At 45.7% G+C, this 14,801-nt stretch overlaps 1 protein-coding gene across 1 annotated transcript in view; it reads left to right on the forward strand.

The window, feature by feature from the left end:
- Positions 1-3,153: 3,153 nt before the first annotated feature.
- Positions 3,154-14,801, forward strand: part of LOC135824417 (transient receptor potential cation channel subfamily A member 1-like) — a 49,164-nt gene continuing 37,516 nt past the window's right edge. The window contains exons 1-14 of the mRNA XM_065337154.1: positions 3,154-3,974; positions 5,569-5,728; positions 6,766-6,944; positions 8,181-8,288; positions 8,442-8,559; positions 9,252-9,343; positions 10,527-10,574; positions 11,041-11,165; positions 11,790-11,841; positions 12,374-12,571; positions 13,138-13,221; positions 13,604-13,686; positions 14,035-14,196; positions 14,667-14,778. Coding sequence (XP_065193226.1) covers positions 3,426-3,974; positions 5,569-5,728; positions 6,766-6,944; positions 8,181-8,288; positions 8,442-8,559; positions 9,252-9,343; positions 10,527-10,574; positions 11,041-11,165; positions 11,790-11,841; positions 12,374-12,571; positions 13,138-13,221; positions 13,604-13,686; positions 14,035-14,196; positions 14,667-14,778 — 2,070 coding nt within the window. The 5' untranslated portion in view covers positions 3,154-3,425. The remainder of the gene's footprint in view (positions 3,975-5,568; positions 5,729-6,765; positions 6,945-8,180; positions 8,289-8,441; positions 8,560-9,251; positions 9,344-10,526; positions 10,575-11,040; positions 11,166-11,789; positions 11,842-12,373; positions 12,572-13,137; positions 13,222-13,603; positions 13,687-14,034; positions 14,197-14,666; positions 14,779-14,801) is intronic.

The following is a 14,801-nucleotide window of genomic DNA, read 5'->3' on the forward strand; positions in this document are numbered from 1 at the left end:
ATCCATACCGTGTACATGTACAGTCATGTTGTTGGTTTAACAGAGTGAAACAAACAAAGCAACAACAATAACAATACAACAATAATTCAACATGTGTAAACTAGAACAAGGTTTAGATATGTATCTAACACCTTGTACATGTATACAATCATGTACATGTACGTAACGGATATGGAGATTCCATGATTCCGAGGGGTTCTTCAGCTCCTTATAAGAACGATTGTCGGCCCCAACAGCCTGTGCAACTTGCGTTGACTCTGAGCAGTTTCAATTGTTTCTCATTCGTTTCTCTTGATTAACCGCAAAACTGAAACACTTCAAATTCCCTTCAGTATTGAAAATGGCCGCTCCCCGTAAATTTATTATTCCACCTGAGGAAGTATTGGATTACAACGGTATGCTCGAGGGGATAGTATTCCTTGACACCATCATCATCGAGTTCTGTCAGGGGCGTGGAATCGAGCTAGTGGCACGTTATGGCTTGATTGCTAACGTTCATGTGTGTCCAACGTGCAATCAACGCTGTACCTTTTCAGTGTATAACGGAGGCATTGATGGATATCGTTGGCGATGCCAACGTGACAGCTACGTCAAGAGCGTTCGTGTTGGCTCATTCTTCCAACGGAGCCATTTGCCTCTTGATTTATTGATGAAGATCATCGTCTTCTGGGCCAAGCAAGAGCCGCAGAAGGAAATTACAAGGTGTTACAAGGTGACGGAGAAGCCACTCCTTGATTGGTATAATTTTCTTCGAGACGGCCACTGGGTCTTTGGTGCAATCGAAAGGGACACCGGAACTTGCATCATGCAAGTTGTTCCTGATCGCACGGCAGCAACACTGACTGCCCTAATAGCTCAGTGGCTCCTCCCCGGGACACGCATCATGTCGGATGGATGGGCTGCATATGCCAATCTCTCGACGATACATGGGGGCATCTTTCAACATGATGTTGTGATTCATGAAGCTAACTTCGTGAACCCCAATGACCGCGATGTCCATACCAACAACGTGGAGAATATGTGGATGAGAGCAAAGCGGCAGCTGAAACGCATGTTCGGAACATCTGACACCTTATTTCCCACATACTTGGTGGAATTTATGTGGCGTGAGCGGTTCAAGGAGCACCAGGATCGGTACTTCGAATGCATGGTGCATTGCATTCGACAATCATACCCTGTGCCATCCGCTTGACCAGTGACCACATCTATTTTCAGTTCCGCTTTCCCAAAATGTTAAAATAAATTTTGTAGAAGAGGTGTTCTGTTTTGGGTGTGCTGGTGCATGAGTTCCCACGGGAATGGATGGACATCCTTTTTTGTCAAATATCCGGCGATTGGCCGCGGGAAGTAAGTTGGGAATTTCGGCTGTCGCGGGAAAAGCATGATCTTTGCTTTTAATAGATTTGGGGTTACTTTGAGATTGATGAAGAATGGGAAAACCAAGTCACAAAGTCTTTTCTTCGCTTGTTCTCCTGAGCAATCTAAAACTTAGTGCAACTAAAAGCAAGAATCATTGTAATCGAAAGAAGAAGAGAAAATACTTCAAAATAGCCCAAGTACTTAGTTTACAGTGTATTTCAAAATACTCGCTACCTTTCCTAGGGAAAACAGCCTGAATCATGACTTGTAGGCAAAGTTTGCCGGTAATTCTCTAAGCAAAATATCGGGAATTTTTACAGAAAAAAATCCATCAATTTTGAAGTAAAGTTTCGAAAATATCACGAAACCTGGAAGATCTACCGAAATCTATCTAACCGAAAAAATCATATAAAATGCCAAAAATTCAAAGCAAACCTGGCGAAAACAATGACCGTTAAAACCAGCCAGATGGCTAACATGTAATCTCCATATCCACACCGTATCTGGCACATACGGTGCACAGATACCGTACCATAATTTATTATAGAGTGCTGGCCGAGACAGTCAAATCAATGGTCACAGGGCTTATCCGTGCAGTTTGACAGGCCAGCCGATGCCGGGCTGTCCAGAAGTAGCTCATCCTTTTTCAGTAGATACACAAGTACCTAAACTCCAGTTTTACCGTTCAATCCAAGTCAGCATTTAGCCGCGTTCGAATTGTCTTCACCAACTGTTCAAACAAATCAGTTGAAGTGTCCCATCTGAACGGTTTCTATCGTTTTTAGAGTTTTTCTGTGGAATTGTCATGGCGATGATGACGTCCGATCAGATCAACCATCTCCACGTACGTAGATCTACTACGTGACGTAGCCAAACTCTTCGGAACTAATCCACCTCTCTACTCCCATCGGATGAGGTGGAGTTTCGAGGAGCTTCGTTTTTCTGCAGAGGCCGATAAGGCCACCTCTTCAGAAAAACGAAACTCCGATTGGCCATGGGTACATCTATCGTGACATTGTCGTCACGGTATTGTTCCCTGGCTTCAGATAGATATCATCTTATGATCTACTACTGTACAGTAGTACCTGAAGCCAGGTGAGACGACGGGTGGTGGTGGAGATTGGCGAACGAAGTATTGTCGCTCCGTTTCTAGCGCGACAAATACCTGAGGCTGAGTCCTTCTTCTACGATTACTACGGATTAGTAATAGACTAATACTGAGTAATAGTAATACTAGTATGTACCGCCGAAGTCGCACGATCTCAGTTGGTATTGTTGTCCCCCGCGCGGGCGTGCGACTAGATGATCGGATGTGACAGTCCACGACCCTCAGACTCAGTACAGTGTATCTGCATTCACACGACACACTGACTCCCGCTGCTGCCAAGTGCCAGGTTAGGTGCTCTGGAGGTGTTTGTCGCGCTAGAAACGGGGCGTCCTGACTATGCGCTATGCATGCAGGTTTGCACCAGGCCCAGGGATCCGGGGAGTGGTACCTGGTTTGCACCCACAGATTTTCTCATACACGTAGTCTGCATGTATGTACAAACATACTTACATAGTGAACGTTTGACAGTCGACAGCATGTTACAACGTCAACAAGGACGGTGGAAGACTTCTTCTCAGACTTCTGTTTTGAAGTGCAATAATCACATCTGTACATGACTAGACTAGACTGTACATACCACATAGTAGTAATAGTACTACACTGCCATGCTAGTTTCTACAATCATGCAGTGACCTTGGTGACTAAACTGAGTCACTGTTGGTGTTTGGTGGTTTGCGTCATCGACTGTTTTCGCTACAGTGTGAACGATTTTGTTGTGAAAAGGATACTGTAGCTGTTCAGACTTGCAAGACATTAGTAATGAAGGGACATGAGGCACAAGAGCCGCTGAGAGGCTCGTTGCAACACCGCACGTGTAGATTCACCTAGTCCTTGGCCTTGTGAACTCTAGTCTAGTGGTTGAGCTCCTAAACTAAGTTACTTGGCGCAAGCCGCTTTGCTTCCCTTTGTTCAGCTGTAGGAGGTCTATAAAAAAAGGTCGATAGCTGCAATCATAATCATGAGTCGTCGGGAGCGTGGGGCAGAGGAGAGGGAGAGAAAGTCAAAGCCGAAGGTGAAGTCAGAATTTGTTCGGTTTGAGGTAGACAGGGATGATTCCGATTCTCCAACGGGTCTCGGTGGCATTGGTCGACGCCTGAGCACCAGTTTCGGCAAGGGAAGGGAGAGAGCTTTCGTTGCTGCCAGTGGGGAAGACGGCGAGTACGCCATGATGCGGGATGGCTCACGGCGTTTAGGCAAGATGCTCACGTCACCCGCCAGTAGCCATGGTGGTGCCGATAGCGGTACTGCTGGTAGAAGCGGTGGTGGTGGTGGCACCGGCACTGAACTACAGACTATTGGTGATCCAATGGTGGCCATTGCAGGTCCCAGGACTACCCTGCCACCGGGAGCCAGGGGCGACAGCAGTTCCGTGAAAAGGAGAACAAATCCTCTGATGCGCTCTATTGTCCACAAGCATTCACAAGCTTCTCTCTTCGTTAATCAAATGTACGCCGCTCGTCTGGCGTTGAGGAACGCAGTCGACACTGGGTCGGATCCACTGCACCAGGTAAACATGTGTTTGCCTTGCGTTCGCCTAGGTTACACTCACGTACAGGCCATGAAAACTACAACCATGATAAGGCGCTGCACACATACCCTATTGGGCCTATGCATAATAATGGCATTACCGCAGCACGTCACCTGGGCGATGATGTCACCTGGGCGATGATGTCACTATTACATAAACTACAGTGCTGGCCAAAGAAATCCAACGCCATGAATAAAATAGCATTGTCGGGCGCTCACGCTGCGCAGCACTAGCACTACACACACTGGTCTGTGCTCTCTAACGCGGCGCTACTTTATTCATGAGGTTGGATTTCTTTGGCCAACACTGTATAACTTGACAAGTCATTGCGTCAACATAACTAATGGTTCAAGTATTCAAAAATACAGTCTTTATCGGCTATAACGTACCATTTGTTTTCCGCTATTTTATCACTATATTCGATGCGTCCCAACAAGCGATATTGCACTACAATGTCATATGCCTGCCATTGTTTACATACGTGAGTCATGCGACAACATCAACTTGATCATGTGTGCCGACTGTAGATGTGCCCACGGAAATGTGTTAGTGAATGTGACTGTGTTACCTGGAGAATAATGCATGCAGTGTAGCTGCAGCCATGCGTGTGAGGACAAAGATGAAGATGAACTTTTGCTAAGTATGGCACCACCAGGTAGCACACACACATACACACTGAACATTATTGTGTGCAACGTCACAGTCCAGCACAACACCAGTAAACATCAAGTTTCACACTGTGGCCAGCCATCTCCAACCACCGTCCATGTTTACACTTGGACACTAGCATACTAACACACACACACACACAGCCCTCCACTTCTCTCCCTCTCTCCCACCACCTTACGTCCTTGCACCAGTACCGCTACTCTCTACACATACATTATACACGCGTGTATTGCACACTTTCTTTTCCACACTCTTCTCAGCACTTTCCTACAGCACCTCTTTGCATATCTACTCAATCCGTTGTTTGTTCGCATAAGCTTTTCTGTTTTTCCCTGATGGGCCATGCCCGAAAATTTGGTGAAAAGTTCAAATGACGTGTGTAGCGAAGAGACTGTATTCTGAGCGTTAAGAGTTGAGGTATCCTAATATTATTCATGTACCATATTTCCCCAATGTAAGTTGCACCTTTTACACTAAACTTGAAGATCAAAGTAGGGGTTGCGACTTACAATCGAATGTGACTTCATACTTATGTGAATGCATTGATACAATTTGGTTCAGAACTGAAAATGGGTTGCGACTTATAATCAAGTGCAACTGATAATAGGGTAAATACGGTACTTGGAATAGTTACCTTCACTCCCTTCATCGAGCATTTGTTTCAAATCTCTAGTATGTCATGCGGCGTCAAAGTTTGTGCTTCGTTGGGTATCAACTCATGTTGAGATCTGTGAGTCACAATCATTTGCATTGTTATGCAACTGATTGCTGTGGCATTGTTTTGTATCCTGTGTGTGTGTGTGTGTGTGTGTGTGTGTGTGTGTGTGTGTGTGTGTGTGTGTGTGTGTGTTATTCACGGTGTTGGCATGTACATTGGCATGTGGCTGATGGTGCGCTGCAACAGGCAGCACGTGATGGGATGGTAATGGAGCTGACACACATACTGGATACATCACCCATGAACACGACCAACTCCCTTGATGGCAACAGCTACGCTCCACTGCATTATGCTGCACGTGGTAATCACATTGAGTGCGTGAAGATGCTGCTTGATAACGGAGCGGGTGAGTTTGAGCCAGCTTTCCTGCCGTGAATTGTATTTTGCCTACAACACACCGGGGTAGTCGTAAAACATGTAGTATGCTGTACCTTTCCACCCATTTGAACAACAGCATGCACTATACTGTGGGTAGTGTGATAGTCTGTACTGCCCCCCCCCCCCCTCCCTCCCCCCTTGAATCTAAGTGTACAGCGGCTTAGGGGCATGCTTTTAGCACATGGTGCCGTATTACAACCCAGGGTCACCTAGGGTTTGCAAGGATTTTCTATCCGTACGTCTACCGTAGTGTCTTGTGTGTATGATAAAAGCCTGTCTCATTTAGAAGCCTGTTTGAATACAAGCCTGATTTTTTGAGATGCACTGTTGGCACATAAGCCTGGTTTTAGTGTTGATACACATAGAATCAATAGTACCCCATTTTTGAGGGCTGGGGGGATGGCCCAACCATCAAACCGGCTTTATACATACTACTCATAGAACATGTCTTGTATAGAAGCCTGTCTCATACAGTAATAGAAGCCTGCAAAATTTCCCCAAAAAGTCGTAATTATAAGTGTGCTTTTATACACGACTTCACGGTATTTTGGAAATGTTGTCACATTAGTATTGCCCAACTGAATCCCTGAATCCCTGCTGCATAATAACGATCATTGATATGTAGAGCAGGTAGCACACGTGTGCTTGCACTCTTGTTACCTAGCTTTCTTTGTCCAATCGGTGTAATTGCCGAATACAGCGTTTTGACGTTCCTGAAATGATCTTCCATTCCTTGTGATCACCCGCTAGTTTCCTCAGTTCATCCAGCTGGGCGTGGCATGTGTGAGCCCTGGCCAGCAGCCTCAGTTCTTTGTCACATCTGCATGCAAGGTGCCGCCCGGAACGATTAGGAGCCTTCCCTGCTACACACAGAACTACCTAATACCGGATCTTTGCTAGGACCAGCTGACACCGGCATTTATGCGTTGAACATATTGTGTTCTCTAAGCCGTTAACAAGTAATGTGGAAATTGGTATTGAAATTGGTATTGCTGTGTCTGCCAGATGCCAACATCCAAGGAGATGAAGAGCGTACTCCACTGTTTCTAGCTGCCAAGTGTAACCGTCCAGACGTGGTGGGCATTCTTTGTCAGCACCCGGGTGCCAGAACTGACCTGCCGGACATGTACGGCATGCTGCCATCTCATGTGGCTGCACGCCGTGGACATTCCGCAGTGCTGAAGGTATGCCACAGTGACCACCACCACCACCACAAGCACCGACACCAATGAATAATGACAGAACTAAAGTACATGCAGAACATCCCATACCACATGTACAATGCACATTGTCATTGAATCCACGGTATTTCAATGTAAATATATAGTGTAAGGGATATGGCTAGCGTACTATGGTTCTCGCTCCACATACCGGTATACTGGCATACACAGAGGCATAGACAGCAATAGCAACAATACCCAAATTGAAGGGTAGTTGGCCGCAGTGCATACGTCGTACAGATCTGCTGCGTACCGAAGTAGGTCGTAGGAGAAAACTACCCAATTTGAAGCGGGCAATTCCCCGTACACATTACACATGATTTCTTTGCATGGATGTAGAGCAGAACATCTTTGTGATAAGTGAAGACCAAGAATGTGGGTACTCAGATCTCTGTGCTTTTGTTTCCAGTGCGTTTTGTTCCTAGCATCTTTTGGAGATTATGAATATGTATTCATCTTACGATGTTCTCATTTCTTCTTGTCATGGGTTGTTGACAGTAGCTCACCAACATCAGAAGTACTGTGGGATAGAGTGATCAATCATACTGTGATCATCACTTTGATCTTCATGCTTCTTGATTGCTTCAGTTGCGTCCTTCTAGTTTGTGAGACCCTGTCAATATGAAAACAGCACCCTTTGAAGTTGACTTGAGTTTGCCCTCGTTGTTAGCACCATTATGGCAAAAGTAGCAAAATGCCAAGTCAGATGACTCGCTCTAATCCAGCCAACTAAATGTATTAAAAAAATCAGGTTGGCTAAAAGGCACACTCTATAACAGCTTTCTTCCCAAACAGACATTTGGGGAGGGCAACCTTCCTTCATTGCGGTGGGGTTCCAAGATCGACAGGCCACTTTCCTCGAATACATACTGGCTGATGACTGGCTGATAGCTGATAACTGTGCTAGAACGGTAGTAGTAGGGCCATGCACTGTGCACATGCACACACATGCACACACATGCACACACATGCACACACATGCACACACATGCACACACATGCACATGCATATTGAGCCATCAGATGTTTGCAAATGGAACGTTGCTGGCCGGACCGCCGGGCTGCTAACAATACGGTTATGTGTCTTGAAGTTGTGCGAGCTCTGATTTTCATAGCTTGATTGAATTGGGGGATGGTTGATACCTTTGGAAACTTTGGCTTCCTGGCAGTACTTGGGCGTATCTTTCTTTTCTTGAACAGGAGTTGAACAAGAGTGGTGCTCTACACATAGAGTCACCTGATTTCCATGGCAATACGGCACTCCATCACTCATGCATGTCGGGAAACGCGGAAGTCGCTAATTTTCTGGTGAGCAGCTCTGGATTTCATTGTGATTTTACCGTACTCCCATGGATAGCCATGGATAGATCATGTGCGCATGGATAAATTTATCACAGTAGATTTCAATGATTCTGCTCTTGTTGCCTAAGATTGTATTCGGGTCTCATTTGTGTTTGTCAGCTTGAACATGGTGCCAGTCCTCTTCACAAGAACAACAACAAGGAAACGCCATACCATCTGGCTGCAAAGGAAGGCTTCGTATCTGTTCTCAAGATAATTCTGAAGAACAAGATCTTTGGTAAGCTTCAGCTGTTGGCCTGCGGACCTCATGTGCAGCGTGCAGTGAATTCTGTGCACTGAATGCCTCCTGGATACGTGAATTCTGTGCACTGAATGCCTCCTGGATACGTGAATTCTGTGCACTGAATGCCTCCTGGATACGTGAATTCTGTGCACGGAATGCCTCCTGGATAGAGAGCTATGCATGTACATAATATACCCCCAGCATTTCCAAATTGTTATATCTGCTTCCTCTCTGGAACCTTATCGTAATAAGAGCATACCTGCGGTGACAGTCGGAGTAGGGGGGGGGAGGGAGCGCATGACGTAGACTCGGCAAGGTTGTAAATGACCCTGTACTTTCTGGGGTGCTGAGGCTATAAAACTAGTCATGATGATGCCAATAAAGCGATTATGACATAATCCATGCAGCGTGAACATGTATGATGTCATTATCCATGCAGCATGTTCATGTATGATGTCATTATCCATGCAGCATGTACATGTATGATGTCGTTATCCATGCAGTGCGTACATGTATGATGTCACTATCCATGCAGCATGTACACGTATGGTGTCATTATCCATGCAGCGCGTACATGTATGATGTCATTAACCATGCAGCATGTACATGCATGACATCATTATCCATGCAGCATGGTCATGTATGATGTCACTCTGGTATGTGCACATTGTTGCTGGATTATCTAGATCCCGAGTCACAGCGACGGCAAATGATGGCTGACCGAGACAATGAAGGCAACACTTGTCTACACCTTGCTGCCCAGAATGGGCATACCCAGGCATGTGTGCTGCAGTATGCAGTTGAATCCCTAACCGAAATGGCCATGCATGACTGCATTGTACTATCACTGTCCTATAGCTGTGTTTACCAAATGCACGTAGTGAAGAGCGTGTGTAGTATTTGTAGCTTTACACCAGGCAGCAGGCAGGTCAATCTCCCGCAGCATTCTAAGTGGTTTGCAGAGAGGGTTTACCCTTCTGTGCATAACTGCATAAGTGCATAACGCGGTTTTGCTAATGGACTCATACCGTAAGATCACTGATATTAACGGACACTTAATTCTAACGTCTTGACGCATTTTAAACAGTTCGTTAAATTTTGATATCGTTATATGCAAAACGATGTACATGAAGGGGAAAGACCATCAGACTCTTCTACGGCACGTACACGCACGCCCACCGCACAATCTCAGGACCTGGTGTTTCTTGTACTGGTTCTAGGAAGTAGTGAAACTCACTGAACTAGATTATTATTGAAGACTATTCTAAATACACTGTGGGGTATACCAGTTGCGCAGCAAAAGCCCGCACTCGCACGTGCTATCGAAGGCTAGTAATTAAGGTATTACTATTAGAGTAGTCCAACCAGCTGAACACAGCAGCACGAGAAATTACATGACTAGGTAAACACTAGGATCTGACCCGTATGATCAACAATGTTGTTAACAATGATGAGAGTGTGCTCTTAACGTAATTGAGCGGCCCAGATGTTCCAATCAATTATTTCTAACATGCTATCCTTGCAACCCAATCTACTTATCTACGCAGAGCATACACTGTTGTAACGAATATCATGAACAATGTAATACTTGTACCACAAAGCAATACCGTGCACTAGACTCTAAATACATGACACCACAGTCATCAGTATTAGACCAATGCATGCAAGCAAGATCAGCAGTTATCCTTCATACATGTACAGCCATGCATGGTTTTGATAGTCAGAATTCGTTAACATTTCACCTCGCTAACCAACCTAAATTTGGATATCGTTAACTTTAATTGGCGTTACAATAATTATGTGGTCTTACAGTTAGCTGCCTAGACCGACCTTGTTAGTCGTCTTGCAATTATCATTATGGTCCCAGACCCTTGGCTCGGTATTGTCTGTTTCCCAGGCTCCTGTAATGAACGACTCTGGGTAACCTTCACTGGTTGTTGTTCTTGCTTTACTGGTCGCAGGTTGTTCAACTGTGCCTCCAGGAACTTGCTGACATCAATGCTCACAATGTAAGCCATATGACAACCATATATCTGTGTACTGGTGCATGTGTGTGTGTGTGTGTGTGTGTGTGTGTGTGTGTGTGTGTGTGTGTGTGTATGTGTATGTGTGTGTGTGTGTGTTTGTGTGTGTGTGTGTGTGTGTGTGTGTGTGTGTGTGTGTGTGTGTGTGTGTGTGTGTGTGTGTGTGTACTATTAGTTGAAACAGTGAACGCATAGCATTGCATTATATTTCACCTCACCTTAAACTGTGTGTGGGCATGTGTGCATCTTAGTGTTCTTTGTCTTTTTTCATGTGTTGCTCATGTTTATTATGCTGTGCAATACCTGATCCTTAACATAATATTATGTAGTAGTAAGTATTCTCAACTAAGAGTGCAGTGAGCCAAGAAATACTCTTCTTGCCAACTAATAATAATTTGAAGTCCATAATGATCACGTTTAGTTCTGATGGATATCACGTGAATGTGTGCAGTCGTTCTTTGCAACCCCACTGCACCTGGCAGCAGTGAATGGTCATGAAGAGGTGGTCAAGATGTTGGCAGCTGGTGGCGCCAAGCTGAATAGCCCCGATTTCGAGAGGATGACACCACTACACAGGTACATGTATGTGGACATCAACTTTCTTTTTCTTTTGGTTGTGGCACACACAAGGCTGCAGGCTCAGCACAGTAGAGTGAAACCTGTCTAAGACAACCGCTCAAGGGACTTTCACAATGTGATCAGGTGGTCTACTTATCCAGGGTCATTTGGCTGGAAATAGCATCCCTTGGTCCAGGCTGCAATGGTCTTCTAGGACAGGTGGTGGCCTTATCCGGGTGGTCGCCTTGACAGGTTTTTACTGTACAGGGTTCTAGCCAGGGGGGGGGGGGAGGGGCTACTCTGTTTGCATGCCCCCTGTGAAAAAGTGCCGCCCCCAACTCATTTTCCGATTTTTGCGTTTTTTCATGCCATTGAACAAAAATGCAGTTGATAGTCGGTACTTGAGGGTCCATAAAGGAACCTTTGTCTAGGGTGAAGTCAGGTGTTCGGCCCGTTCGTTGCATTTCGCATTGCACGACGGTTAACTTATTGTGAAAATGGAAAAATGGGTTCCGGGGTAACTGTTTTCCTTGCCCCCCCCCCCCCCTACTATTCTGACCTGGCTAGAACCCTGCTGTATACAGCATGGATACCCCAGTCCTGTACGAAAATTGTTTCTTTTTCTCTTTTGTATTGTACCAGGGCCACCAAGTTCAACCGACTGGGCATTGTCAACTTTCTCCTTTCACAAGGTGTAGGTGCATATTCTTTCGCAGGGTCAATATCATAAGAAACATTTACGGTTGTTTTTCTCTTCCATCAACCACCACTCAAAAAACATCTGTACACGGCCGAATGCTACTGCTTATCCTTGCCTAATACATTGTGTTACTCCGTGTTCACTACATTCTCTCCCTGCACAGTGGCTCTTCAGCATGGCTATCGGCATGTACACCTTGGCATAAATATAGAATCTACATAGATGCTAGTCACTGAACCTGTAGTGCAGCACGCTAGTCCTGTTAGACCTCTATTAACCACTAGTCACTTTTGGGTTGGGTTCAACCAATATGAGCACATGGAATTCCAATCCAGAAGCAAATACTAGGTGTGTGTGTGTGTGCACGCGCGCATGCGCGTGCATGTGCAAGCCCCCTGATGTGCGTGTGTGCGTGTGCATGAATTGCACTGGACGGATGTGTTTAAATGAGAGATGGGCAGTTGCTTAGAATGTGTTATCGCATTGTCCAGTAGGTTTCACTTGTGTAATTTGCAATATGCTGCAGGAGAACACCAAAGTGGATGCTCACGACGCCAATGGCAAGACTCCACTGTTGGTGGCTGCTTCACATGGGCACGTATCCATCATGACGGCTCTACACCGATTCCATGCAGCCATTCAAGCACGTGATGCCTGCGACAGGACATGCCTGCACCTTGCTGTCATCAACCATGAAATCAAAGCTGTGGAAACATCCTTGAAGGTCGGTAAAGAAGCTATTGCCGTGGACATTGAAATCGGTTGGGATGACAGGGGCCGGGTGCCCATAATGCTTTTAGCGCGTGCATGCACTGAGTCTGTAGTTCATGCACACACTGTAAGAATGGACTAGCAGTGCTAGCGGCTGCAAGGCCAGCACACCGAGGCCGCTTGACTTCTCCACGTATTCCAATATCTGGTACAGTAGGAAACTGCAGCTGAGGTAGTTTGTCGCCCATGTAGGTAGGTACCATAACTGTATTGCCTGTGAATGGGGACTCTTCCACTGATGATACACCGTCGATCAGCGTGTGGACTTCAGCTTTGGGCTCTTGTCTACAAGTACACGTAATGCATCCGCCTGTCCGTCTACATGTGCATCTACGCCTGCCTGTATATCTGTCTATCTGCCTGTCTGTCTGCCTGTCTGTCTGCCTGTCTGTTGCCTGTCCATCTATCTGTATTTCTCTTTGTGTGCGTTCCGTGGAGAGTATAAACTGTGCAATCCTCCTTATATTCAGAATGTTTCCAACCAAGGCTAGCTGTTGACAATTTTTTTGCTGCATTTAGCTTGGTGGGAAGGATATTCTCAACTCTGTGGACCGAGATGAGTCAACTGCCCTGCACTTGGCAGCGAGAAAGGGTTTCTTCAAGGTAAGCACTGCCATGGCATGAATTAGCAGTCACGCGGCTGCATATTGTAAAGACCTATGGATAAGGATTAGACTTGTAAAGACCTATGGGTAAGGATTAGACTATGGGTAAGGATTAGACAAAGACCTATGGGTAAGGATTAGACCTGTGGGTAAGGATTAGACCGATGGGTAAGGATTAGACCTATGGGTAAGGATTATACCTATGGGTAAGGATTATAAAGACCTATGGGTAAGGATTAGACTTGTAAAGACCTATGGGTAAGGATTAGACCTGTGGGTAAGGATTAGACTATGAATCTTGTTGGGAGACTGTATGGGTCCAGTATGAAAGTGATGAGAGTGCTTGGTTGCTTAACAAATGGATGTGTGTTTTGCTACAGATTTGTCAGCTGCTGGGTGAGCATCACTGTGACATGACAGCCCGTGATGAGCATGAGAGAATACCGCTGCACTGGTCTGCTAGGTGAGCTGCACTCCTAACAGGAATGTTTCCTGCAGTGTACGCTGCTGCAATTGTAGAATGTGTAGGTGGATTTATCAGAGGCTTTCTCGCTCCACATACAAGCTTGTATACTTGCAGACACAGAGAAATAGACAGAAAGTTGGCCGCAGCCAGATGTGACTGGAATTTTATAATATTATGTGTAGGTGCCACTAGGTGGATTTATCAGAAGTTTTCTTTTCCTGTGTCGTGGCCTCACGTGTAGTAACACCGTGTGAGCTGTACCCACAGGTTAAGATCAATCAAAGGCAGTGGTCATCTGTTATACAATGTACATTGTTGCTATGCCATGTTCGCATTGCTCTTCAGCGAAGGCAAGTATCGCACTACCAAGTTTCTTGTGGAGAGTACACCAACAAATGTGAATGACATTGATGATCAGGGAAGGACTCCGCTCCACCTTGCTGCTATCAACGGACATCAGCGCCTGTGTGAGCTCTTGATGGACCTTGGTGCTGATGTGTCTGCCAGGTAAAGTCGCTACCTGATAGCACACCTATGTCAACAGAGGACGGTGTAACTATTGCAATGAACAGGTTCTAGCTACAAGTACAAAGCCCTATGCTGTACAATGGCTATGCTTGGTGTCTGTTCTAGCTCGGCACGACTTCTTAACACTTAAAATTAGCTGATAAGGTAGTCCTGTGATGTAGGTATACTTGTAGCATTCTCGGCAAGTGCAACTGGCATGAATTTTGCATGGTTTAAATCTGGCCTTGGAAAATTTATTTTTTCATTGCTATCAGGTTTGGCCTCATTTCCTCTGTGCTGCGCTGATGAGTCCACAAAGGACGAAACAGCATGCTGTTCGCAGATTGGGTATTGCATGGTCTGTACGCACCGCTGAAGTGTGTACCCACAAACCTTGGCCCAAATGGTTAAAAGCACCTGTACACTGGCATAGCTCGGTCGGACATGTCACATTGTTCTGAATGCCACAGAGACAACCGTCGCTGGACACCTCTGTGCCATGCATCATCTGAAGGTCACTGCAACACGATGGAATCTCTACTTGAACATGGATCACCAGTCAACATCAAAGACCACCGTGGTGTGAGTCAGTCAGTGGGTCATAG

The sequence above is a fragment of the Sycon ciliatum genome, chromosome 1 (assembly GCF_964019385.1).
Source record: "Sycon ciliatum chromosome 1, ocSycCili1.1, whole genome shotgun sequence".
Lineage (NCBI taxonomy): Eukaryota > Metazoa > Porifera > Calcarea > Leucosolenida > Sycettidae > Sycon > Sycon ciliatum.